We start from the raw sequence: 27,990 nt of genomic DNA, 5'->3' as shown, positions 1-27,990 counted from the left end.
AACTCCTATAGCTGATAAACACCTTCAGTAATATGGTGGGATACAAGATTAACTCAAAACAATCAACAGCCCTCCTATATACAAATGATAAATGGGCTCAGAAAGAAATCAAAGAAACCTCACCTTTTACAATAGCCACAAATAATTTAAAATATCTTGGGGTAACTTTAACCAAACAAGTGAAGACCTGTATGACAGGAACTTTAAGTCTTTAAAGAATGAAACTGAAGAAGATATCAGAAGATGGAAAGATTTCCCATGCTCTTGGATAGGTAGGATTAACATAGTAAAAATGTCAATCTTACCAAAAGCAATCTACAGATTCAATGCAATCCCCATCAAAATTCTTCACAGACTTTGAAAGAATAATATTCAACTTCATAAGAAAAAACAACCCATGATAGCCAAAACAATCCTGTACAATAAAGGGACTTCTGGAGCTATCACCATCCCTGACTTCAAGCTCTACTATAGATCTATTGTAATAAAAGAGCTTGGTATTGGCATAAAAACAGACAATCAATGGAACTGAAGACTCTGACATTAATCTACACACCTATGTACACCCAATTTTTGACAAAGCAGCCAAAATTGTACAATGGAAAAAAGAAAGCATCTTCAACAAATGGTGCTAGCATTACCGGATGCAAATAGATCCATATTTCTCACTATGCACAAAACCCAAGTCCAAGTGGATCAAAGACCTCAACACAAATCCAACCATACTGAACCTGATAAAAAAGAAAGTGAGAAGTAGCCTTGAACGAATTGGCACAGGATACCACTTCCTACATATAGTACCAATAGCATAGATACTGAGAGCAATGAATATAAATGGGACCTCCTGAAACTAAGAAGCTTCTGTAAAACAAAGGACAAGGTAAGTAAGACAAACCGGCAGCCCACAGAATGGGAAAAGATCTTCACCAACCCCATATCTGACAGAGGGCTGATCTCCAAAATATATAAAGAACTCAAGAAACTAGACATCAAAATACCAAATAATCCCATTAAAAAATGGGGTACAGATCTAAACAGAGAATTCTCAACAGAAGAATCTCAAATGGCTGAAAGACATTTAAGGATTTGTTCAACATCCTTAGTCATTAGGGAAATGCAAATCTAAATGACTCTGAGATACTGTTTTACACCTGTCAGAATGGCTAAGATCAAAAACACTAATCACAGGCTAGGTTGGAAAGTTTGTGGAGTAAGGGGAATACTCCTCCACTGCTGGTGGGATTGTAAACTTATTCAGCCACTTTGGAAATCAGTATGGCAGTTTCTCAGAAATCTGGGAATCAGTCTACATCAAGACCCAGCAATACCATTCTTGAGCATATACCCAAAGGATGCTCAATCATAACACAAGGACATCTGTTCAACTATGTTCATAGCAGATTTATTCTTAATACACCTGGAACAGAATCTGGAAACAACCTAGATGCCCTCATCGGAAGAATGGATAAAGAAAATGTGGTACATTTACACAATGGAGTATTACTAAGCTGTAAAAAACAATGACATCATGAAATTTGCTGGCAAATGGATGGAACTAGAAAAAAATCATCCTGATTGAGGTAACCCAGAGCCAGAAAGACAAACATAGTATGTTCTCATTTATAAGTGGAGTCAAGCAAGGGATAACCAGACTAAAATTCACAGCCCCGAGAAGCTAGCTAACAAGGAGGACCCTAAGAGGATGCACGGATTGCCCTAGGAAGGGGAAATAGATAAGATCTCCTCGGTAAACTGGGGGTGGGGTGGATGGGTAGCAAATGGGGGGATGAGAACATGAAGGATTGGAATGGTTGATTTGGGGGAGGGACAGACGGAGAAGGAGAGCAATGAAAGAGACATCTTGATAGGAGGAGTCTTTATGGAGTTAGGGAGAAACCTGGTGTTAGGGAAATTCCCAGGAATCCACTAGGATGACCCCAGCTAAAACTCCTAGCAATAGAACTGGCATTCTCCTGTAATTAGATTGGTGATTACATTTCCCATCCATGTCCAGCTCCTCCCAATGTCTCTTTCTGGGGCTTGCATTTGGGCCCCGCCTGCTCCTGATAATTCCAGTATAGATGTGGGCCACATTGATCTTTCTGTAATTCAAATATGACCAAATCTAATGCTCAATGCTGCCCACCTTCTGGAATGGTCTTTCTCTGTGGAGGTGTGATGGCATATGACTTCCTGCCCACCAATTGGACCGACCTTTGCACCCCAGCCACCTTGATTCCTGATGTGGATATTATTCCAGGGGATGAGGCTCTTCCTGCCCTCCTTTGATTATGTTGGAGGCAGACCCAAGAGAGCCATACAGATGATTCCTTTACTTGCTGGGTTAGGAATATCTGCAGGTATGGCCACTGGAGCTGCAGGGCTAGGCACGGCATTTGAACTCCACAGAAGGCTCTCTGCCCAATTGGTTAATGATATAAAGGCTGTGTCTAGTACTATCCTTGATCTCCAAGAGCAGCTAGATTCCCTGGCTAATGTAGTCTTACAGAACCGAAGGGGATTAGACTTATTAACAGCTGAAACAGGCATATGCTTGTTTTTACAGGGAAAGGACTGTTTCTAAGCCAATAGATTGGGAATCGTTCAGGACAAGATCAAAAGGCTTTAGGAGGACTTGGAGAGGAGACAGCAGGACCTCCAGGACAACCCTCTGTGGACTGGCTTAAATGGCTTCTTACCCTTCTTACCCTACCTTCTCTCCCTGCTTGGGCCTCTCCTTTTCCTCCTCCTTATCCTCACTGTTGATTAATAAGGTCATGCAATTTATTCACCAAAAGCTAGAGGCAGTAAAACTTCATCAGGTCAAAGTTCATTATCACAGGCTCGCTTCTCATGACTGGCAGTCCTCATATGAGCATCCCGCCCCCGCCCTCCACCTGACCAGGGATGGATAAATTCTCAGACAGGCTGAGACCTAAGACAGGTCATGCAGTGGTCTTCCAAGGAGCTGGATGCATGGTGCTTAATGACTGGTAAAGTCTCCAATGTGGGACCACCTAAGACAGAGACCATGATTTCTGCCGTTTTTAAAAAACAAAAGGGGGAGATGTTGGGCCTAAAAAAGGCTTGGGTGCTAGGCCCAATGTAATCTCCTGAGCCTGGCTAGAGTTTGGCAACCTGTCTCTGGCCTGTATGCCCCACGTAGGGGGTGACTCTAGACTGCTCCCTGCCTAACTACCTGCCAGCTTGGTAGAATATTATTGGCCCTTACTCCCCATGTCACTTTACCCCACCTAAGATTCCCATCCCCTATATCAGCCCTACATAAGTTCGTGCCTATTGGAATAAATCAAGATCCTGCTTTGACAAATCTCCTGACTCAGTGTGTATTTTGTCTCCAGTAATCAGGAGGAGGAAGGGTTTGAGTCATCTGACACTCACCATCCCGCTCATCCAGGGAAGAGACCGGCTGGACCAGCCCTTCCCCAGCTCTACCTGGGAGGATCCCGAAGGTGCACAGGGCATGTTGGTACATGCCTGAAATTCCAGCACTAGGTAGACAGAGCAAGGGGCATCAGTAGTTCAAAGCCAGCCAGCTTCATCATAAGTCTAAGGCTTTTTGGGACAAATTTGGGTCACAGAGAAAGAGAGAGGAGGGGGAGAGAGAGAAGGGCTAAGGGCTAGTAGTTATCTGCTGATGTACTAAGGGAAGAGAAATTAATAGGCAGAAAAGATTGTTTTTCTGGGCTATGGAACTATCCTTAAAATTGGATTGTGATGATTATCACACAACTATATAATTTACTAAAATCATCATTGAACTTTTAGAAACAAGTGTCAAGAAACAAGGGTCTGAACATAATTTTCATTTGGGAATGGAAATTAAAAACAAACAAATAAATAATGTCTTCCAGAGGAAGAACAGGGATGTTTTAAAAGATATGCTACAAGGATGAAATATAAGAAAGTTAACATGGAAAAGGCGGGCATTCATGGCACACGCCTTTAATCCCAACACTCTGGAGGAAGAGGCAGGCGGATCTCTGTGAGTTCAAGGCCAGCCTGGTCTACAGAGCGAGTAGACAGGCTCCAAGACGATATAGAGAAACCTTGTCTCGAAAAACAAAACAAAACAAAAAAAGAAGTTAACATGCTTCTAGCCTGAAGGGTAGAAATTAAGTTGTTATTATTAAAGGGAGAGAATGAATACAGGGGCACCAGCCTTCAGGCAATCTGCTGAAGACGACTGCTTACCCCATGTTAGTCAACAAGCACTGCACACTAGAAATTTGAATTGGGCAATAGTTTGCTTCCCTTTGTTATTTTTACTCGTTACTGAAATGTGAGTAATCTGAAACTTCAGGAGTGGACAGAAGAATTTTAAGTGCATATGACTGTTTTTAAGGTTACATATAGATAATAAAGGCTTGGTTTACAACGCATTTCTTTGTTCTTGCTCTATAATGATCTTAAAATCTAGGTATCACTGTAGAAAATTTAAAAAGCAAAAATGAGGTTTAATGAGATCTTTTGGTTGTCCGGCACTTGCTCCTGCCTATTAATCTACTATCAAAGGGATGGAATTAAAGCACAATCTACTATCAAAGGGATGGAATTAAAGCACAATCTGTAACTATTACAAGTTTAATTAAAGTACCAAACTTAATCCTGGTGAAGCCCAAGTTGGCAAAAAAGAAAGCAAAACAAAAAATCCAGATGACACACACACACACACACACAAAACAATACTATAAACATTTCACAACATAAATTTCAGAACAAAAAAAATTTAATACAATGCAGCTTTCTCTTGGTACGAGTGGGATTTGAAGTTAGTGTCTACAAACCAATCATGTTTGTGCTGGCAAAACTCCATATGTCAAAGCAAACAAGGAAACCATAACCAACAGGTACTTAACACCTTTTGGGTTTTAAAACGACTCAGGAATCATGGCTGTGGTTTGAAGTCTCTTGGTGGTTAGCCTGAGTTAACACTGGGCGGTGTAAAGTTGGGTAAGTTTTGCTATTCTCCCTGGGTGGTGATTCTTAGGATACAGGAAAGAAGGGCAGGATAAGGCAAAGGACAGACACCTGCTCACTGCAGTCAGCCCTCCGGCGGCGGTCAGCTCGCAGGACTGCGCAAGCTCCCGCAAGCAGGGCCATCCAGCCTAGCGCCCCAGCAGCCCCAGAGCCTGTCCCACAACGCAGGAAGGAGGAGGACCGTGTAAGAAGACCCTGTGCCTTCTAGACTTCCTACCTTCACTGCGTACAACTTGCCGCCTTTCTGTCCCAGGTACACTTTCCCGAATGCACCCCGGCTAATGGGCTTCACTATGGTGAACTCCTCAATGGAGGGTGGTCTCGGCACCGGGATTCTATTCACGCACTCCTCTGTCGCCGCGCCTCCTTCATTCTCCTCACTCCCTGAGGTGGACTCCATAGCTGTACAGTTCCCACTGCACCCGCAACTCCCGCCAACTAGATTCAAAATGAGGCTTCGCCTACGCCGGGCGCCGCCCGTGACGTCACCGCGCGGCTACGCCCGGGCGGCTCGCTTTAGGTAGGTATTGGTGGGCGGGGCCGCGGGGCGCTGGGCGGGGCCCCAGCCGGGTTTGCGTTCGGCCCGCTCTGCCGGGGGTGGACGGGCTGTGTGTGACGGGGAGGCGCGGTTGCTGGCCAACGAGCGAGGGGACTCCTAAGACTTTAGTGCGGCTCGAATCCGGGGGCGTGGGGGGTCCTCCCAAGTCCCAGTCAAGATCTGCAGCTCTCCCTCCCTTCCGCCCTCCCTCCCTCCGCGCGAGCTAGAAGCCAGGCCGGCTGTTAAGTAAAGCAATGGGTGAGGTGTGGAAGCTAGCGAAGTCACAGAATGTGGAGAACCTGGGTGAGCGGGAAGCGCGGTTGTGCCCGTACTGAATTCACAAACAAGCGAGGAGCGACTAGAAGAACATCCAGTTCATTGTGGAGAAAACAAAAAGAGAAACCAAACCCGACAACCCCCAGAGTGAAACACTACCGGGAAGAGGCAGATTGCTGACCCGGGTGGAGGTGGGGTGAGCGTGGGGGGCGGTCACTTGCTCCGGAAGTACTGTTTCGTTAGCCTCTGGTCTTCCGGGGCAGATGTCGTCGTAGCAGCTGTAGGGAGGGGAAGCCATTTTTTGTTTCTGGGAAGAGTAAGGAAGAAACCGGGAGAAAAGCGAGGGGGAAATAAAGAGAAAATAGAAGGGCTCAGCCCTTTTCCTCTGAACTGAAGATAGGAAGCAGTTTCGACTGGCGTGTGAGGTCCCGAGGGCCCAGAGATGTTCTCCCTGTCGAGCACTGTGCAGCCCCAGGTGAGCCCAGGCTTTAGCCGTTTTCCTGCGGCCCTTTTGCGACTGTTTTCCGGATGCTGTCGTAGAATCGGTTTTTCTGAAGCAAAGTAGTGAGGGAAGCGGCCCGCGGCCCGCGGGACTGGAAGTAGGTCAGGGGACAATGCTAAGAGTATGACCTGACACTTAAAAGGATTGGCAACCAAGCCTAAGAGGGCAGAGGCGTGATCTTACAGTGGTGGAGATCACAGCTTATCCGATGGCTTGCACAGAATTTCTGCTAGGAGACTTCAGACATTGTTTGGGTTTGTACATTCGGAGATGGTTTGTAAGTCTACGCGAGAGGTAAAGAGGACAAGTGATGTTCATCTACCGATTTCTGAACGCCCCCTTTTTTCCCCTTCAAGCAGAATTTAGCCCAAACATACCCTAATAATTTTTCTCTCTGGCTAGATTTAACTAGTATACATTTTTGAGTCATCAGAGTCTTACTATTAAATATTTTATTTATTTTTATTTTATTTGCGTTGGTGTTTTGCTGCATGTATGTCTGTGTGAGGATGCCAGAGTTACAGGCACTTGAGAGCTGCCTTGTGGGTGCTGGGACTTGAACCCGGGCCCTTTGGAAGAGCAGCCAGTGTTCTTAACCACTGAGCCCTCTCTCCAGCCCCCACTATTAAATATTTTAAAAATCGATTTATATTCCATATTTTCTGGTTATTTTTCAGGACCCAAATTGTGTCAATGTTTTTCCTTGATTCATTAAATTTTTTTTTGGATAACAGACAATGGTTTTTAAGAACATTTAGAGCTGGGCGGTGGTGACACATGCCTTTAATCGCAGCACTCGGGAGGCTGAGGCAGGCAGATCTCTGTGAGTTCAAGGCCAGCATGGTCTTCAAAGAGAGTTTCAGGACAGTCTCCAAACCTACAGAGAAACCCTGTCTCAAAAAGACAAAACAAAACAAAAAACATTTTTATTCTGGCCGTTTTAATTAATTAGTTAATTTATTTTATTTACTTTTTTGAGGCAAGGTCTCACCGTGTATCTTTGCTGTCATAGAACTCCATATGTAATCTAGGTTGGCCTTGAACTCAAGAGATTAGCTTTCATCCAAAGTGCTGGGATCAAAAGCACCTCACCAGACTTCTTGTCTTTATATGATTATTCCAGCTGGGCTTGGTGCAGGCCTTTAATTCCATGACTTGGGAGGCAGAGGCAGGCAGAGAATCTAGACAAGCTTACATAGTGAATACTTGTCTCAAAAGGCCAACCCTCCCCACTCACCCCAGAAAAAGAAAAAAAAAAGTTTAATTCCTATTACTCCCTTTGCTGTGTGTGTGTGTGTGTGTGTGTGTGTGTGTGTGTGTGTGTGTTTCTGTGATTATTGGCTGACTAATAGAGAGTGGAATTGTTTAGCTGCTTCTTGGGCAGCAAGAGAACAAAGTATATGTGGATTCTTATTAGTGGTTGGAAGTAAAGGCAAACAGGAAATTTCAGCCAGACAGAAAACTCTGTGTGTCTGTGTCTGTCTGTCTGTGTGTGTGTGTGTGTGTGTGTGTGTGTGTGTGTGTCTGTGTGTGTGTGTGTGTGTGTGTGTGTGTGTGTGTGTCTGTGTGTGTGTGTGTGTGTGTCTGTCTGTGTGTCTGTGTGTGTGTGTGTGTGTGTGTGTGTGTGTGTGTGTGTGTGTGTGTGTGTGTGATCTCCTGTGAAAAACAAAAGTAAGGCCAGTGTGGCAAGAGCATAGTGATTAAAGGGAGCAGGAGTGGTGTCAGAGCTGAAGGTGGAGAGGAGCTTCAGGACAGCTGAGGGAGTTTGATTTGGTTTCTGTGACCAGATGTTCATTTGTAGGCTTTCTGTGGTTTCTTGTGTGGGAACTAAGGAAGGGCAAAAGTGGAAGTGTTGTGGACTAAGGATGCTGTTGCCCTAACCCAGGAAAGGGATGCTGCCCCAATAAAGTGGTGTTTAGTCATTATGGAAAAGAAGTAGATATGTCTAGTGTGGTACCTCTAATTCCAGACCTTAGGGAGGGGGGCAAGAGGTTAGGAATTGGCAGCCAACCTGTCTGAGAAAAAAAAAAAAAAATTCACTTGGTTCTAAGTGTGGGAAATGGTGGAAAGTGATGCTTCTGTTTTGGTCAGCTTGATACAGGAAGATGGCTGTTTTCCAAGATGAAAATGTCTGGGGAAGTTTTAGTAATTGAAAAATAAGCCCAATAGGGACTGTTGAATATAATATAAACTTCTATTAAGAAGACATAATGAATAATTTACTGTCATGGAGTAGAAGTCATAACATGGTAGAAGGGCAAAAGAGAGCAAGGTGGGAAACCCACTGGTGACAGTGTCAATCTGTTCCTAAGAACAGGACTTCCATGACTTAAATGCTTGTTTGTTTTGGGTTTCATGAAACTGGATCTCCCTTTGTAGCACAGAGCAATTGGCTTATTGCTAGCTCCTAGCTAAAAGCCTCCTACTTCTTACTGCTGTTTTAATGGAAACTGAATCCAGCATGAATTTTAAAGGAAGTATGCCTTCAGATCACAGCAAGAACTACAATAAAAGCTAATTTTTATGTCATAGGGATTAAATATTTAAATTATGAGCATTGGTATATAATTAGAGCCCATTATTTTATTCACTCAACAAAACACTTGTTTATCATTCCCAACTCTTAGCTTGGAATGCAACATTGAATACTAAAATAGAAAAAAGTCCTTGCCATATGTGCAATTTTGTGAGGTTCTTAGAATTTCTTGAGTTATTAGTAAATCATAAGCCCCCATGGATTACATCTGTGTTTGTCCCAGTGAGGTGGCTTGAATCTGCAAATAACCTTAGAGTGGGACTGGTCAGATCAGATAATTTCAGCACACTGTAATTGAGCTGCTAGGTAGTGAATTCCCATTGGTAGGGTGTTAGTTATATCATTAACTCCAGAGAGGATGTCCTCCACTGGGTGTTCTTTCCAGGTCTTGTCCAAAATACTTTTTTTGGTTCATTTCTGTTTCTTTTTATAGATGGGTAAATGAAGTGTTTTCTTGTGTTCTTTGGGCCATTTCTAACCCAGGGAATGAAGGGGAACATAATGAAGGGAGGTACTAAAGAACCAAACTGGAGAAGATTTTCAGGTTCTACAGGTACTAGATTTTAAGCAGAAGAGTGATCTAACAAACTTTCATTTTAATATGATCACTCTTATCTACCGCTGGGAATGTGTGGCAGCTGGACAAGTGCCAGAGCAGGTGAGTAGATACTGGAATTTAGGACAGGATGTGGCAGTGGGGAAGTACAAGATCAGAAAATACTTGGTATGGACTTTTGCCATATTTTGTATTCTGTGAAAGTGAGTTTTATTTTGCTACTTCCCTCATGGTAGTTCTCTTCAGCTTTTCATTTACTTTAAAATTATGTTGATACAAATTATCTTATTAGTGTGCATGCATTTGTCAAATTATTTCCTTAGGATAAGTTTCTAGAAAGTAGACTTTGGAAGATGAAAAAAAAATACATATTTCAAATCAATAAATTTTTGTGACATGGTCACTGTGTAGTCCTGGCTGGCCTTGAACTGTATGTAGACTAAGCTAGCCTTGAACTTAACAGAGATCTGCCTGTCTCTTCTTCCCTAATGATGGGATAAAAAGCTGTAGCACCGTACTGGCTTTTAACATATCCAGAATAGTATCATGAAAGAATAAAACATTTTTTTTCTACCTCCAGTAAATGAGGATAGACAATTTTGTTTGTTTGTTTTTGTTTTTTGAGACAGGGTTTCTGTATGGCTTTGGAAACTGTCCTGGAACTAGCTCTTGTAGACCAGGCTCGTCTCAAACTCATGGAGATCTTCCTGCCTCTGCCTCCCAAGTGCTGGGATTAAAGGCCCGGCAAGGATAGACAATTTTTAATGTCTTGTTTTGTTGATTTTTTTTTTTTTTGCATGTCTATGTGTGTAGATTGTGTGTTTGGGTTTGAGTGTTTGGTGCTAGAATCAAACCTAGACCATCCTGTACGCTGAATATAGCTCTACCCCTGAGCTATAATATCCCAGCTTACCTATAATTTTGACATCTGGTATATGTTAACTTTTAACAGATCCTAAATCCTGACCAGAAAAGAGATTGTTTCTGTTATATTTTTAAAAACATGCTGCTTAATTGGAGCTTTTATCTTTTTTCTAGGTTACAGTTCCTCTCAGTCATCTCATCAATGCCTTCCATTCACCAAAAAACATAGCTGTTTCTGTCAATACATCTGCTTCTCAAAAGCAGCATCGAGAGCATGTTCCTGAGCATGACACTCCCAGTAGTGAGGTAATAGTTATCTCAATTCTATGAGAAAGCCGTTTGATATGGTGAATTTTAATCGTATTTGGTTAAATATTGTCATTTGGGCATTTGTAACAGTGCTTTCTGCTTTCAGCTTAATCTTTCTAATTAAAGGTAGTTAATTCTTGCTTTTGTTGTATGTATTAAGAGTATTAGTTTATTTGATTATTGTTTCAAAATATTTATATGATGCCAGGTAGTGGTGGCACATGTCTTTAATACCAGCACTTGGGAGGTAGAGGTAGGTAGATCTCTGTGAATTTGAGGCCAGCCTGGTCTATGGAGTGAGTTCCAAGACAGCCTCTAAAGCTACAGAGAAACGCTGTCTTGGGAGAAAAAAAAATTTTATATGACATTGTATTTGGTGTGTACCTTCCTTATTACTCTTTGTTGATACCAATTAGTTTTTCTTCTTTTTAAATAAAAAAGTCTTAAATTTCTTTTAGTTATTTATTTTTATTTTGTGTCTATACATTTTTGCCTGTATGTATGTATGTGCCACATACATTCTAGTGTCCATGGTGATCAGAATAGGGTGTCAGATCCCCTGAAACTGGAGTTATAGATGATTGATAACCACTATATGGGTACTGGAGCTGAACATGGTCCTTTCCAATAGTAGAAAAAGTGCTCCTAACTGCTGAGCTGTTTCTCCAGCCCCTTTTCTTCCTTTTAAAAATAAAATAAAAATTGACATTTTCATACATGTATGTAATGTGTTTGGTCATTTTCATCCCATCTCTCTGAATTCTAACAAGTCTCCCCTCCTGTTTTCATGGCTTTGTTGTTGCTGTGTTGGTTTGGCTTTGTTGTTTGTTTGTGACTCACTAAGTTTAACTAGGGTTACTTGTAGGAGTAGTGGGTTATTTACTGGAGCATGGGCTATATTCCTTAGGGAGATGATTCCCCTCCCACAGTAACCATTAGTTGCCAGTAGCTCCTCTGGGAGGAGTGGGACCTTGGAACTCACAGGTTACTAAAAATCTTTACCTCAGTCTCAAGGAAGTTATCAGCATAGTAATGCCTTCATTGTCTACCATTTAGTATGATTAAACTAATTAATTAAGCACTTAGTGAAATTATAGATAAATTTTGGGTAATTAACTAGAATTGGGCATGGTGATACATCTGAACTCTTAATCCTTCAGGGGCCCAGTCTGGAGGATTGAGAGTTTGAGGCACCCTGCACTCTAATCTTAAAAACAACCAATTAAAAAACAAACAACAGCTGGGCACACCTTTAACTCCAGCACTAGGGAGGCAGAGGCAGGCAGATCTCTGGGTTCAGGGCCATCCTGGTCTATAGAGCAAGTTCCAGGACAGCAGGGCTACATAGAGAAACCCTATCTTGAAGAAAAGAAAACAAACAAACAAACAAACAAACAAACAAAAAACAAAACAACAAAAATAGAGTATAAGTACTTGAAAGTAAAATCTGTAAGCTAGGAAACTATAATTTCAGGGTTTATATAACCATAAAGTCAGTGATATACAAGGATACAGTAAGCTTTCAACCTAAGAACTTTTTCTATTTGTAAACTTTATTAATAAGATAGTTCAGAATGTACTTTTTATCAAAGAAAATGCCAAGTTTTCCAAAACCTTTTTTAATCTATAAATACCTAATGTTCTTAGTTTCAGTATTAGGAGCTATGGCAGAAGAGGACAGTAGAGGAAAAGTAGAAGAGAAGCTTGCTTGAGGTGGTGATGGTCGTGGTTCAGGATCTTGAACTCAGTGACCTTCTGCTAGGATTGAATATGTGCCCCAGTGTTCCTGGCATGATTAAACATTTTAATTAAATGGAAAATTTTTCTTCTCATCTTTGTAATTTATTTTACTCTATTTGCCCAGTTTTCTTGATCCTTTTTGTAGGCACGCCATTGCTTTCTTCTCCTTTGATAACCTTGCTCTCCAATCATATAGTCCAAGAAAACCTTACTACTGAAGATACTATAAAGTTGAATTTATAAGTTAAACATAGTGCGATTAATAAGAACTAATAATGAACAATCCCATTACAATGTAAGTTGCATCAATAGGATTTCTTAAAGTAGTCTGTTTTACTCCATGTTTGTAGAGAGGGAAAAACAATGTAAAGTCTTTCACTTCAGTGTGAATCATAATACTCAACTAACTGATGCTTTTTGGTTACAGTGAGAGGTTTCTTTCTTTTTTTTATCATTTTGAAATGTCATCTGTTTAGGGATACTGTTAAGGATTTTTTGTTTGTTTGTTTTTTGTCAAACCCATAATTAACCTTAGTAAAACTAGAACCATTAGAATGTTTATATTATCTTATTTTAATAATTAAGAAATTAATGCATTTTTATATTGTAAAAAATCCTTATTGTTTTTGATAAGTATCCTTTAAATGTTTCCTTAATGTTAATTTGGCTGATTTGTCTTTTATAGCCTGTACTTAATTTAAGGGACCTTGGATTATCTGAATTAAAAATTGGACAGATTGATCGACTGGTAGAAAATTTACTTCCTGGATTTCATAAAGACAAAAGAGTTACTTCCCATTGGCATACGTCTCATGTCTCGGCACAATCCTTTTTTGAAAATAAATATGGTATGTTAATAATTGTTATTTCTAACTTATTGATAATGATTATAATGTATTAGCATTTACTATGAGCCAGTTCTTTTTTGAGGTGGATTTTTTTTTTTGTTTAATTTATGCTATAATGTTAAGTGTATAGAAAAATTTTAAAGTACAGATAATTTCTGTATCCTCTTTTGCTTCCTGTAATATTGACATCAGGGCTATGTAAGCCTTTTACCACTGGCCTACATATCCAGTCCATAAATGTCTTTTCTGTGCTACTCCATGGGATTGAACCCTTGACCTCAATGAAGCTGGGCAAGTACTCTTCTTGTTGCACCAAATTATATTGTTAATCCTGCCTCAGCCTCCTGAATGGCTGGGCTTATAGCCATGTGCCAAATGTGATTTGGTTTGTTTTTTGTTATTTTGTTTTGTTTTTTTTTTCTCCCTGAGACAGGGTTCTCTGTGTAGCCCTGGCTGTCCTGGAATTCACTACACAGACCAGGCTGGCCTTGGACTCAGAGATCCACCTGCCTCCTGGGTAATGGGGTTAAGTTAAAGCCAAGTGCTACCATCACCCAGATAAGAGCTGGATGCTGGAGAGATGCCTCAAAGGTTAAGAGCACTGGCTACTCTTCAAGAGGTTCTGAGTTCTGTTCCCATCAACCACATGGTGACTCATAACCATTTGTAATGAGATTTGCTGCTCTCTTCTGGCATGCAGGCATACATGCAGGCAGGGCACTGTATACATGATTTTTAAAAAATTTCACATACCTGTTTCAAATTGATGGAAAAACATGTTTTAAAAATCAGTATAAATTATGAGTCTGAGAATAAAGGACTAAAAGAATATAAGAGTAAGGAAAAAGGACGATTTAAGGTTTGAGGGCTTAGACTAGCAGTCTGAATCTCTTGTCATTAGACTTCCTAAATTATTTGGCCCATAGTAAATCTTCAGGAGGACACATTTTTAATTTAATGGTTTTGTTTTTTTGAGAGGGTTTCTTTGTGTAGCCCTGGATGCCCTGGAACTAGCTCTGTAGACCAGGCTGGCCTTGAACTCAGAGAGATTCACCTGCTTCTGCCTCCTGAGAGTTGGGATTAAAGTTATGCCCCACCACTGTCCAGCTTACTTTAATGTTTTAATACTCTTATTCTTCTAATCTGCATTTTTACAATATAAGATTCTTCATACTAAGAGGTAATTGCTCCACTTAGGCAATCTCAGATATTAGAAATGAGTTTCTTAGTTGGACTCTCAAGAAATTTTTGCAAAATAAACTTTAAGGCTAATTGGGACATAGAAACAGAATACTAAATAGTGAGGAATTGGGACTGGGGTGCTTGCTATAAGGCCTTGGGTTGCAGGGCTGGCTATCAGAGAAAACTTTCTTATGCTTTGCAGTTCTAGATACTTTTTTTTTTTTTTTTTAAAGACAGGGTCTCCCTGTGTAGCTTTGCCTATCCTGGAACTCACTGTGTAGACCAGGCTGGCCTTGAATTCACAGAGATTTTCTTGCCTCTGCCTCCGGATCTCTGGATTAAAGACAATTATTGCCAACACACCTGACTTTCCTCTAGATTCTTTTAAGTCAGGTTAGAAGCTGCATTTGCTGTGTTCTATGCTATCATTAGAGCTTTGAAATGGTCTTAAGCAATAGCAGTTCTTTATCACTCTATCCTTTCAATAAAAGAGATTGTTTTTCTTGTTTTTACTTCTACTGATTTGAATTTAGTTTCATGGGCAGCTATAATCACATGCCAGAGAAAAATAGTAATCTAAGTGATAGTGAAATGAGGAACTATGAGATATAAAGTAGTTATATTAATGCATCAAATGTCTTTTTAAAAAAGGTTTATTTATTATGTATACACTGTTCTGCCTACATGTATCCCTGCATGCCAGAAGAGGCACCAGATCTCATTACAGATGGTTGTGAGTCACTCAGGACCTCTGGAATAGCAGGTAGTGCTCTTAGCCTCTGAACCATCTCTCCAGCCCATTAAATGTCTTATTTTTTTTAAAAAATTATACTGTGGATGAATACTATCTGAAACTCATGTTTTATGATTTTCTACTATTTATAAATTTATATTTCATACAATTTGTCATGTGTTTTTGCTCTTGGCTTGACAATTAGACAATAACTTCTTGCAATTTCCTTCCAGGTCACTTAGATATGTTCAGTACACTACGTTCCTCTAGCTTGTACAGACAACACCCAAAAACTCTTCGAAGCATTTGTTCAGATCTTCAGTGTTTTCCAGGTATGAAACAACTGTATTTATTTTGAAAAGCTTGATATGTATATTTAATAATACTTGTGGACCTTCTCACATCAATCATTAAGCCAAGACCTGAAGACGTGCTTCCAGGCCAGTCTTTGATGACATTTCCTCATTTGGTTCTCTCTTCCCAGGTGACCCCAGTTAATGTCAGTTTCCAAAAACCTAGCTAGGAACCTGATTGGTGATATAATAAACACTTGAAAGATTGCCAGAAAAGGGCCAATCATAGAGCAAATGTAGGAGTTAACTTTTAGGCTATGTTTAGCAACAAACACCTTTCCTTATAAATAGTCTTTGAATGTGTTTGGGGGAATCTACTTTTGGAGATTTTTGGTTTGAGCATTGATACCAAAGAAGAAAAACAACTTTACTTTGGATTTGAATCATGTATATACACTTCACATAATTTGTGATTTGTAGTTTCAGTACATTATTGCTTTGTTAGTATTGAGGAAACAGATTTGCTATCAGTACCAGCCACTCTAAGCTTATTTACAAATAGAAATGGTTATTACAGATTATTTATTTACACATAGTTACTGTCATGATTTTTGTAAATGTGACATTAACTAGGGCCATCTGGAAACAGACCTCAAATGAGAAAATGCCTTCATAAGACTGGTTGGGTGGCAAGTCTTTAGGTATCGGCTTAATGACTTGATGTGAGAGGGTCCAGCCCACAAAGTAATGCTGGATTGTATGAGAAAGACAATACTTTCTTGTAGCCTAATGTAGCCTAAAAATTTCAACCAAAAAATACAACACCCTCAAAAGTCTTTAATGTAAGCTAAAAAATTACAAATGACCATTAAGCTGAATGTACTCTGTTGTATTCCTTAATGTCCGTGAGTAGACAGATGTTTCTGTCCTGCTCAGCCTTGCAGCTGTCCAGTCCCAAATAAACACACAGAGGCTTATATTAATTATAAACTGTTTTCTTACAATTTAAAATAACCCATAATTCTTATCAATGTTTAGCCACGTGGCTTGGTACCTTTTCTCAGTAAGGCATTTTCATCTTGCTTCTTCTGAGTCTGGCTGGCGACTGGGTCTCTCTCTGCCTTCTTCCCAGAATTCTCCTAGTCTGGTAGCCCCTCCTATATTTTCTGCCTGGCTACCGGCCAGTCAGCGTTTTATTAAACCAGCATGAGTGACAAATCTACCAAATCTTTACAGTGTACAAGAGCATTATCTGCATCACCATAAGGTGAACAAACTCTGTTTCTAGAATGTTTTGTTTATTTGACACCATGCCTCACGATGTAGCCTAAGTGAGCTTTGAGCTCATGGTCTTCTTGCCTTATCTTCCTCTCGGAGCTGGGATTGTAGGCACATTCTAGTTTACCCAACTTGGAATACTTTTTATAGGAAGAGGATGGGTGTATATAACCTTGCGTGTACTCTAGGCATTAGAAAGTATAGAAGATTGTGAACTTCAGCCCAGCTTGACTATGTAATCTGTCCATGTTTCAGAAGCTTAAAAAATAAAAAAGTAAAAGAAAAATGTGTATGTGCAGGCAGGCAGAGTAGTTAACAGAATTATTAAGAATGATTATGTTGGAAAATAGATCAAAGATTTGATACTTTTTGGTACTTAAAATATTTTGTAGCTATTGAAGAAAACTTAAAGAGTTAATCAATTTCAATAATTTAGCTTTTTTTTTTGGAATATCACAGTTTGTTACTGTTTTGTTTTCTACATTGTAAAAGCCTTTTTTTTTTTACCAACATGAAGTCAAATGTTCAATGTTCTTGAAAAAGAAGTAGAAAAAGGTGAAGCATAATAAGTGTTAGCCAAAATAACTATCTCTAGAACTTAGATATTAATTAGGAAGTCCAGTTATGGGTCAGATGTTACACTTGGTCATTTCCTCTTGCTATAGCTACCAAGTAACTGATACTGTTTTGTTCAGTTTTCATACAGTCTCGGGGTTTTAAAACTTTGAAATCAAGAACACGGCGGTTACAGTCTACTTCTGAAAGATTAGCAGAAGCACAGAATATAACACCATCATTTGTGAAGGTAATTAGTTCTTTGTGGTTTAGAAAATAATAACGTATGGATATTGAAACATCAAAAACATTAAATATTTTATTTTATTTTTTTGTTGATGTAGCCCCCCCCTCTTCTGTCTACCCACACTAATTAAATAACTTGTGTAATTGTTGTGTCTATAAATCTTTAAAAATGTTTTCTCATTCTGGACAATGCTGCATATGTATACAATGAAATATGGTGTCTACCCCCCCCTCTGCTTTCAGTAACCTTTATATCTCCCTCAACATATCCACCTCCTAAATTCATGTCTTTAATTTTTTTTTTTGTAAACTACGAACTTCAGTTAGTGCTGTTCATATATGCAGGGGTGTAGGAGAATCCCCTAGAGCTTGAGAATTCTACCAGTGGCCACATCCTCAAAAAGAGTAATAGCTACTCAGTAAAGGGTGGGCCCTGGAGATCGTCTACCCCACGTGTGTCAGAAATTTGGTTGGCTTGATCTTGTGCAGGTCATTTCATTTGCTGTGTGTTCATGAAAGTTATAACCATTTCATACCTGGAAGACAACATTTCACAGCATTCCTCCTTATGTATTGGCTCTTAAATTCTTCTGCCTTGTCCTCCATATTTCCGAGCCTTGTTGGAAGAGGGGTGAGTTTGATATAGAAGTCCTGCCTAGGGCTGAACAATCAGTCTATTATTCTTAGGACTTTTACTAGTTTTGCATTGCTTCATTGACTACAATTGTGCAGTGCAAAAAAAAGCTCACCAAGGTTGAAAGCAGGCCAGGTATGTGGGTATAAACATAAATATTTAGAATGCAGAGTTGGTGGCACATGCCTTTAATCCCAGCACTTGGGAGGCAGAGGCAGGTGGATCTCTGTGAATTCGAGGCCATTCTGGTCTACAAGGGAGTTTCGGGATAGCCAGGTTTGTTACACAGAGAAACCCTATCTCGAAAAATGGAAAAAAAAAAAAAAGATCAAAATAAAAATAGCAGATGTCCCCTAGGAACTATAACCATTCCAGCCATGGGTTTTTTGACTAGGATTACAGTACCAGGCATGGAATTCCCTTCTGTGGAACAGGTCTCAAGCTCAGAAAGAGGTTAGTTACTCCATTAGCAGTCATGCCACTATTACACTAGTAGGCATTTTTCTATGTCCTGTGTCCAAGGTGTAGGTGTCTTTAGCAATTGAGATTTACCATGTAGTTGTGGTAGGTAACCAAGAATAGTGGCAGTAGCCTGTGTTGTTTAAAAAACCCTAAGGCCTCCCTGATGGATAATGTAGAGAGGTCTCTCATGCCTCATGTGACTTAGTTGCTTATATATTCTGAGAATTGCATTGTCCATCCATGCAGGATGTTTCCATTTGAGCTGTTTTTTAAAGTTGTATTTTGAAATTAGCATACTAGCTACTGGTTTTTCATAAGCCTTTTGCATAGTCCTTAGTTTTGGTTAACCTACCAACAACTCCCTCCTCTCCCCTATCCACTTGCTCATATCTGGTTAAGTCTTTAATGTCCACTACCCCCCCTTCCTTCATTTCACATGCGTTCTATTATACCTCCAAATATTTTTATTTGACCTGTGAGATTATGGCTTTTCGTATATCCTTCCTTTGTGTTATCCCTCCTTCCATTTCTGGGGTTGGTTAAAGCCTTTGTGCCGCCAGTATTCCTCCTATCTCCTTCTATAGTCTACTTCTATAGACTACTTCTATAGACCTATAGTCTACTTACTCTCCTTAAGGTTTGTGGTTGTTGTTCTTTTCCATCTCCCTTCTCCCCAAAAGGCCCCTTTCTGGTTTCTTGGTTTCTACTTGGGCTTCACGTTAAATACACAAAACAAAAGATTTGAAGCTAGAATCTTTGTATGAGATAACATGGCATTTGTCTTTCTGGGTCTGTTACCTTAGCACAATTTTTTTCCAGTTCCATGTATTTAACTACAAATTTCATTTCCCTTTACAGCTGAGTTCATTGTGTAAATGAACCATATTTTTCTTTTTCTCTTGAGATATGGCTTCCTTATATATTCTTGATTATTCTGGTACTCAATATGTAGACCAGGCTGGCATTGAACTCAGAAGATATTCACCTTTTTTTGCTTCTCAAGTTCATACACTACCATGCCCAGTCCACATTTTTCTTATTCATCCATTTATTAACAATTAGATTGATTCCATTTCCTTGCTATTGTAAGTGGAATAGTAATGTACATGTCTCTGTTGTAGGATAGAAAGTCAGTTGGGTATATGCCCATGGTATAGCTCAGCCATGTGGCAGTTCTGTTTTCTGTTTTGAGGAGTCTCTAGATGGATACAGAGTGGCCATATTAGTTTACACTTCCAACAACATTGTGTAAGAGTTCCTCTACCCCACATTCTCACCAGCATTTGTATTTTGTATTCCTCAAATTTTAAAGTAGTTTTAATCCCCCCTCCTCTCCTTCCTCCCCCCCTCTCTCTCCTCTCTCTCTCTCTCTCTCTCTCTCTCTCTCTCTCTCTCTCTCTCTCTCTCTCTCTCTCTCTCTCTCTCTCTCTCTCTCGACAGGGTTTCTCTGTGTAGCTTTGGAGCCTGTCCTGGAACTTGCTCTGGAAACCAGGGTGGCCTCAAACTCACAGAGATCCGACTACCTCTGCCTCCTGAGTGCTGGGATTAAAGGTGTGCACCACCGGTACCCGACTTAATTTCCCTTTTCTTGATGGCTAAGTATGTTGAACACTTTTTAAAGCTTTTAGGAGCCATTTATATTTCCTTTGAGAATTTTTTTATCCAGTTCTGTTGCCCAGTTTTTAATTGGGCTGTTTATTTTTTTAATGTTTAGTAGTTCGAATTCTTTTATGTTCTAGATACTAACTCTGGTAGATTTTTCTCATTTCTCATTGACAGTCTCTTTTCCTTCACAGAAACTATTTAGTTTCATGAGATCCTATTTGTTGATTGTTGTTTTTCCTATGCCACTAGAGACTTACTGAGAACTGTGGGTATGTCTGTAAGTGGAAGGAAGCATAGTCCTCAGCTCTTCTTGCAGTTTCAGGGTACCAAGTCTTATATTAAAGAACTTGATCCATTTAGGGTTGAATTATGGATAGGCTTAGAGATAAGGCTTTAGCTTTAGTTTTTTGCATGTTGTAGTTCAGATTTCCCAGTACTGTTTGAAAAAGCTTTCCTTTCTCTACTGCACCCTCATTAGTATCTTTGGGGAAGTGGTGGTCCTAGGGATTGAACCTAGTTTTTATGTTTTCTGGCCAAGTGATCTACCACTGATCTATACCACTAACCTGAAATGCTTCTCTTTTTGTTGGTGTTTTTTTTGTTTTTGTTTTTGTTTTTGTTTTTTGAGACAGGATCTCAGTCTGCCGCACAGGTTGTTCTGGATCTCACTATGTGCCTAGTCTGGCCTTGAATTTAAGGCAGTCCTTCTGCTTCAGAAGGATTTCCCAAATACTGGGATTACAAGTTCAAGCCACTTTGCCCAGCTAACATTTCTTTCTTAAATCTTTCCCTTTATCCTTTGCACTGCCATTCCTAGACACTTCAACATTTTATGTCCTGGATTATTCTAATAAGTAATCATTTAATCTCTTTGCTTCTACTTGTGGTTGTTTTTTATTATTATTATTATTATTATTATTATTATTATTATTATTATTATTATTTTTATTCTTTGCTCTGTGGTGGCCTGCCACCCAGCTCCCAAATAGTTACTCGGAGTCTAGTTCTTATGAATGTCCAGCCTTAGCTTGGCTTGTTGCTAGCCAGCTTTTCTTAAATTATCCTGCCTACCTTTTGCCTCTGGGCTTTTATCTTTCTCTATTTCTGCATATCTTTTCTTTCCATCTTATTCTGTGTCTGACTGGGTGGCTGGCCTCTGAAATCCTCCTCTTCTCCTTTTCTCACTCCTTCCTCTTCTCTTTTTCTCCAATTTATTCCTTTTGCCTGGCAGCCTTGCCTGTCTTCTCCTGCCTAGCTATTGGCTCTTTATTAGACCAGTCAGGTGTTTTAAATAAGGGAAGTAACACAGCTTCACAGAGTTAAACAAATGCAATATAAAAGAACACAACATATCTTTGCATCATTAAATAAATGTTCCACAAATAAAAGTAACACACCTCAACTAATATGCCATAGCATCTACTCTTACTACTTTCAGTCTTGCCTCCAGACTTGTATCACCATTGCTTCTTAAATGGTGACTTAATTAATTTTGTTACTTTGGTTTATTATTTAACTCAGTCTCACTTAACAGAGTTTTTGGTTTTTTAAGACATGGTTTCTCTGTGTAACAGCCCTGGCTGCCCTAGAACTTGCTCTGTAGACCAGGATGGCTTTGAACTCAGACAGATCTGCCTGCTTCTGCCTCCCAAGTACTGGGATTAAAGGCTTGCTCCACCACCACCACCTGGCCAGAGGTTTTTGTTTTTGTTTTTGAATTATTTATCTTTTCATGTGTACTGGTGTTTGCCTGCATGTATGTCTATATGAAGATGTTGGATCGCCTGGAACTGTAGTTACTTTTACATACAGTTGTGAGCTGGCATGTAGGTGCTGGGAATTGAATCTAGGTCTGCTGAAAGAGCAGCCGGTGCTCCCAACCACTGAGCCATATTCTCAGCCCCGTAATATAGTGTTTTATTGTACTTTATTGACCATTTTTCTGTTCTCATCTTGCATATGCTGGCCACTATTGTGCTTTTCTCTTGGCATTGCATCTTACCAGATTATTTACAGTTTTGAACATTATTTCATATTGTTCTTTCAGGTTGTCTATTCATTATGTTTCTTCCCTATAGTTGTTTTTATTTTGCTTTGTTTTGTGTCTGTGTGTATGTGTGAGGAGAGACCTTGAACTCACAATTTTCCTTCTAAGTGCTTTGATTATAGACCTATGACATGATACCTGCCTGTATGACTTTGGGGGAGGGGAGTGAGGAGGTTGGAAAGATGGTTGGTCTCATATAGCCCATGCTATGTTCTAATTCTTTGCGTACCTAAGGATTACCTTAAATTTAGGATTCTCCTGCCTCTACCTCTCATGTGCTGGCATTCATGTATGTATTGCCAAGCCTAGTTTATTTAGTTCTGGGATCAAACTGAAGGCCTCATGTATGCTAAGCAAACACTTCCAATTGATCTATATCTCCAATCCTCTTAAGTGTGTTTTTGATGTCCCATTCTCCTGACATTTTGATTGCAAGCCTAGCGTTTAATAGCTGAGTCCTCTCTCTAGCTCCAATGTCCTAATCTCAGTAAAGTATAACATTTATTTTATTGCCATACCTATTTCTTTTAAGCAGAATATCAAAATTATTTGTAAAGTGTACCTGTTTGACTTTGTCCAGTAGACTGAAAATCTTCAGACCACTGACTTCTCTATCCTTGCATGTTTGTTTGTTTGTTTATTATTTTATTTTTGGCTTTTTGAGACAGGGTTTCTCTGTACAGCTTTGGCTGTTCTAGAACTCACTTTGTAGTCCCCGAACTCTTAAGAGTTCTGCCTGCCAAGTACTGAGAGTAAAGGTGTGTGCCACCACTGCTGGCCTCTTTGTATCTTTATAACTGTTGTATTTTCTTTCATTTTTAGGGGTTTCTTTTGAGGGACAGAGGAACAGATCTTGAGAGTTTGGACAAACTTATGAAAACTAAAAACATACCTGAAGCTCACCAAGATGCATTTAAAACTGGTTTTGCAGAGGGTTTTCTCAAAGCTCAAGCTCTCACACAGAAGACCAATGGTATGATGTAGGGAGAACGGTTGAGAGGATACTTAGTCCTCTGTTGAAAGTATTACAAAACCTTGCTTAGTTTTAAAAAAATTAGTCTGTGATATGTTGTGTGTGTGAAGGTAAGCTGTACCACAGTGCCTGTGTAGAGATCCTATGACTTTGGAAATAGATTCTTTTCTTCTACTTTCTTTCCTTCCACTATGGATTCCAGCAACAAACTTAGGTGTAAGGCTTGCTGGTAGGCTGGTTTACCTGCTAAGCCATCTCATTGCCTCATAGAAACTTTTCTGAGATAACCAGTCCTTAACACTGGTCATGATCCACTATAAAATTTAAGATTGCTTAAGCTATTTGGAAGTGGAAATAAAAATGAAGGATAGAAATTGTGACTTGGTAAATACAGGAATCTTAAAGTCATGGCAGCCATCTAATTTTTGGCAAAGGTAAAAAACCATGCATTAGAAAAAAGATAGCCTCTTCAACTAGTGGTACTGAGAGGAATGGATGTTAACGTGTTGACTAATAAAATTGGATTCTTATCTTTCACCTTGTACAAAAATTAATTAAAAATGGAGCAAAAACCTCAAGTGAGACCTAAAACTCAAACTTCCAGAAGAAAACACAAGTACAACACTTTAAGATAGAAGCATAGGAAGCAAAGGATTTTCTGAAGGGGACTCTAGCAGTTCAAGAAATAATTGCAAAAGGTGACAAATGGGAGTATATGAAATTAAAGAGCTTCCACACAGCAACCTGATGAGATTAATATATAGAATCTGTGAATAATTGTTCCAATTTTTATTTACCAAAAAACTTAATCATCTGATCTGTAAATAAGATTAAATATATTCAACAGATAGTTTTCAAAAGAGAAATACTGGTGGCTAATATATGAAAAAGTTTCAGCATCTTCAGCCATCAAGGAAATGCAAATTAAAGCTCCATTGCGATTATCTCCATTTAGAATGGTTATTAAGAAAAAAGCAACCTCAGATGCCCATCAGAGTGACAGAGGAGCCTTCGTACAGTGCTGATGGCAAGGTAAACTGGTGGAGCCCTTAGGAAATCAGCATGAAGATTCCTCAGTAAACAAAAAGTGAACTGAATATGATCCAGCTCTGTTTACTATTTTTGATATTTTAAACAAAGGGATCTAAGCATGGCATAGAGATGTACTTGTACATCCATGTTTACTGTAGCTCTAATCACAGTAGCCAAGATAGTGGAACCAGTCTAAATGCCTGTCAACAGATGAATGTATGAAAATATATGGCATTTATACACTGGGAGTATATTCAGCCATAAAGAAGAATGAAATGTCACTTGTAGGAAAATGGTTGGGTATCTTAAATTTATTAACACAGACTCTGAAAAATATTGCATGTTTGTTTTTTTATGCAGAGTCTGGATTTCTGTGTGAGGATTTGCACATGTGTATATATTTGTATGTATGAGAAGTGGTGGTGGAAAGAGGATTTAAATGGAGGGGGAAGAACAAAAATTACATCTATTTTTACATGCAGATCCAAGTTGAACTATATGAGGCATATGTATATGAATATCAGGAAAGTAGAAGGCAACTGTTTAGAAGAAGGCAGGAAACCAAAAGGGAACATAACAGATACACACACACACACACACACACACACACACACACACACACACACACACACACACACAGAGAGAGAGAGAGAGAGAGAGAGAGAGAGAGAGAGAGAGAGAGAGAGACAGAAGAGAGAATAAAACCTTGTTTTTCTGCTGACTGAACTTTTTAAATGACTGTCTCACACCAAGAGTAAGCCATCATGTAAACTATACTAAAACTGTATCAGTACATCAGTACTGGTTTATTGTTAACAAGTTTACTATATAAATGCATGTTAGTTGGGACCTGCGGTCACAGGACAAGGTGAGTGGTAGAAATATACTTTTAGCTTTTCTGTAAACCCAAACTTCGAAAACAGTTTGTGGTTGTTGTTCTAAGGAATTAACCCAGGACTTCCTTCGAGCTAAGCAAGCACTCCCATCAGTGGGCAGTTATTTTCAGCTTAAAGTTTAACTTATTAGCCAAATTCAAACAAAATAATAATTATTTGCCATACTGATGTTATATTTCATTAATGTCATTAATTCAAGGCTTTTTCCTCTTCCAGATTCCTTAAGGCGAACTCGTCTGATTGTGTTTATTCTGCTCCTGCTTGGCATTTATGGACTCTTAAAAAACCCATTTTTATCTGGTAAAGATTTTCACTTAACTGAGTTTTATTTCTTCAAGCATCTGGCTTCTATGTTCTTTATCATTGTACCAAATATTTGACTATCCTATCAAGTTTTTCTTTTGTTGAACTTAAGGTTGTTGTTACTGGGGAAGAATAATTGAAAAGTAAGATAATCCATTCAGTTTGATTTTTAAAAATTAATGTGCAATAATGTTATTAAATGAGTAATTTTAAAAATTAAAAATGACAGTTTTTTAAAATGCTGACTCCTGGACCCCTTCCTAAATCAACAAACCCTAGGTCTGTAATATGGCTGGGGACCTCCGTTTAATGTATTTCTCATAAGATTTTTATTCACAAAACTTTGATAGTCATTGATTTAAAGATTTTCTTGCCTTTTTTCTGAGACAAGGTTGAGTGCTATTATTAGTGACATATAATTACATGCCCAGTTTATGGGGTGCTGGGGATTAAGACCAGGTTTTCATGCATGCTGGATGAATACCATAGCAATAGCACTTTGTCTGAGCTCTGAAAAATTTGGCTATAGACAAGATCTCATGTAGCCCAGGCTGACTCTAAGCACACGGTGTAGCCAAGGATGACCTCAAGCTTCTGAACCTGCTGACTACCTCGCCTGTGCTAGGATTACAGGGATGACTACCATACCTGGTTTGCTTGTTTTTGCATAGCAGAGTAGAAGCTAGGGAGTTGGTTGCAGAGTAGAAGAGAGCACACTTAGGCGGTGACAGTGGAAGATGGGCAGCCAGATCATGATGTCAATCTACATTTTAGGCTATCTGTTTCTAAAGCTTCTACAAAAGACAGTGCTTCCTGTGGCACATTTTCCTGTCCAGATGACTGAGAGGCCCATTTGGGTCGACGTTTACTGAGGAGATAATGGTATATTCTTGTTCTTTTTTTAAGATTTGTGAGTGTTTTACCTGCATTAATGTCTGTGTACATCCATGTATCTGGTTCCTGTGTACATTCATGTACCTGGTTCCTGTAGAGGCCTGAAGAGGGCATTGAGTTCTTGGAGCTGGAGTTTGTGAGATGTCCTGTGGGTGCTGGGAACTGAACCCAGTTACTCTACAAGAGCAGCTGGTGTCTTAACCACTGAGCCATTTCTCCAGCCCCATATATTCTTATTCTTTATCACTTCCCATTAAATAGGAAAGTTCAGTTATTTAGTGATGACCTTCTGCCTAATTCACAGTAAGACTTAGTTCTCATACTTTTGTCCAGTAGTAATCCTTCTGTTTTAGTTCTTGGTTTTAAAAGCTGCTGATTATTAGTGACCTTCTAGCCTGCTAATATCTATCAAACTAGCTACTTAACAACACCCCCTGAAGAGTTGAGACCCTAAAACCACTCAGGATATGGGTAACTCAATCTGGCTAATGATGTCTAAAATGGGGGTATATACTAATGTCTAAAATGGGGGTTAAGATCTCTATACTTTGTCATTTTAAGACTTTGGAAATTAAAAGAACTTAGATATATGCAGTTACTACTACTGCAGGTTTATATGAGGGATGATCAGCAACACTAGACGAGTAACTAGTGAAGAATGCAAAGTCACAGGATGACCAGTGAGATTATAACATTGTAGCCTGTTTCCACCGTGAAAATTTAATGATATCTGATTTCAAACCCACTTTTATAAATATCCAATATGTGTCTGTGTTTGATGGTGCACACCTTTAATCCCAGGAAGAGGCAAGTGTATCTGGAAGTTGGAGGCCATCCTGTTCTATATAGCAGTTTCCAGGCCAGCCAGAGCTACATAGTGAGACTCTGTTTCCAAAAACAAAGCCCACCAAACAAAAAACAATAAAGTTTGTTTTGGTTTATGGTACCAGAGTGTTAGAGTCCATAATAGCAGGGATGGCATAGTTGCTGGAGATGAACAGGAAGCTGGCTGATACTTCAGTCTCACAGAAAGCAGAGAATGAACTGAAGTGGGATAAGGGTTCTTGCCCTAAACTTCCCATAACTTCCATAAGCAGTGTCACCAACTGAGGACCAAGTGTTCGAGTACCTTTGCCTATTCAAACCATCACAGCTGTTGGTCCCTTATGTGTCCTAGATACAGTGTCTTTTGGGATAGTTGGGCCTTGAGCTTAAAGACTTAGAGTCTTTGTCAACAAGTCTATTAGTTACTCTTCTTATTGCTGTAACAAAATAAGTGTAAGAAAGGGGTTATTTATTGTGGATCACAGTTCCAGGGTACAGCTTGTCATGGCTATAGGAGCTTGAGTTAGCTGGTCTCATTGCAGCTTCAGTCAGGAATCAGAGAAATTAAATTCTGGTGTTTAGTTCACTTTCTCCTTTTTTACTCAGTGCAGGACCTACACTTTCATTTAGGCTGGTCTTTCCATCTTGATCCAATTTAGATACTCCCTCGTAGGCATGCCCAGAAGTTTCTCACCTAGATCCTGTCAAATAGACAGTTATAATCATCACAGCATTGAAATCCCTGTTGGATATTCTTGTCTGAGTAATTCTAATTTTTTATTGCTGTGCTAAAACACTCTGACCACAGACACCTTGGGGAGAAAGGGGTTTATCTGTCTTTCATTTCGTTGTCACAGTCCAT

The 27,990-nt window shown here is 39.5% G+C and overlaps 2 protein-coding genes across 3 annotated transcripts in view; one reads left to right on the top strand and one right to left on the bottom strand.

Annotated features, from left to right (window-relative positions):
* Positions 1-5,516, bottom strand: part of Mastl (microtubule associated serine/threonine kinase like) — a 46,565-nt gene extending 41,049 nt beyond the window's left edge. Inside the window, exon 1 of the mRNA XM_027405367.2 lies at positions 5,219-5,516. Within this exon, the coding sequence (XP_027261168.1) occupies positions 5,219-5,401 (183 nt within the window). The 5' untranslated portion in view covers positions 5,402-5,516. The remainder of the gene's footprint in view (positions 1-5,218) is intronic.
* A 131-nt stretch (positions 5,517-5,647) lies between these two features.
* Yme1l1 (YME1 like 1 ATPase) overlaps positions 5,648-27,990 on the top strand; it is a 40,017-nt gene continuing 17,674 nt past the window's right edge. The window contains exons 1-8 of one of the 2 annotated variants that reach the window (XM_027405369.2): positions 5,648-6,290; positions 9,287-9,511; positions 10,448-10,579; positions 13,008-13,170; positions 15,319-15,417; positions 17,352-17,461; positions 23,028-23,178; positions 25,323-25,406. In XM_027405369.2, coding sequence (XP_027261170.1) covers positions 9,455-9,511; positions 10,448-10,579; positions 13,008-13,170; positions 15,319-15,417; positions 17,352-17,461; positions 23,028-23,178; positions 25,323-25,406 — 796 coding nt within the window. In that variant the 5' untranslated portion in view covers positions 5,648-6,290; positions 9,287-9,454. The remainder of the gene's footprint in view (positions 6,291-9,286; positions 9,512-10,447; positions 10,580-13,007; positions 13,171-15,318; positions 15,418-17,351; positions 17,462-23,027; positions 23,179-25,322; positions 25,407-27,990) is intronic. The other variant, XM_027405370.2, reaches the window with a different exon arrangement.

Source organism: Cricetulus griseus, chromosome 3, assembly GCF_003668045.3.
Source record: "Cricetulus griseus strain 17A/GY chromosome 3, alternate assembly CriGri-PICRH-1.0, whole genome shotgun sequence".
Lineage (NCBI taxonomy): Eukaryota > Metazoa > Chordata > Mammalia > Rodentia > Cricetidae > Cricetulus > Cricetulus griseus.
The sequence above is the reverse complement of the archived record's forward strand: the minus strand, read 5'-3'. Positions and strand labels throughout refer to the sequence as shown.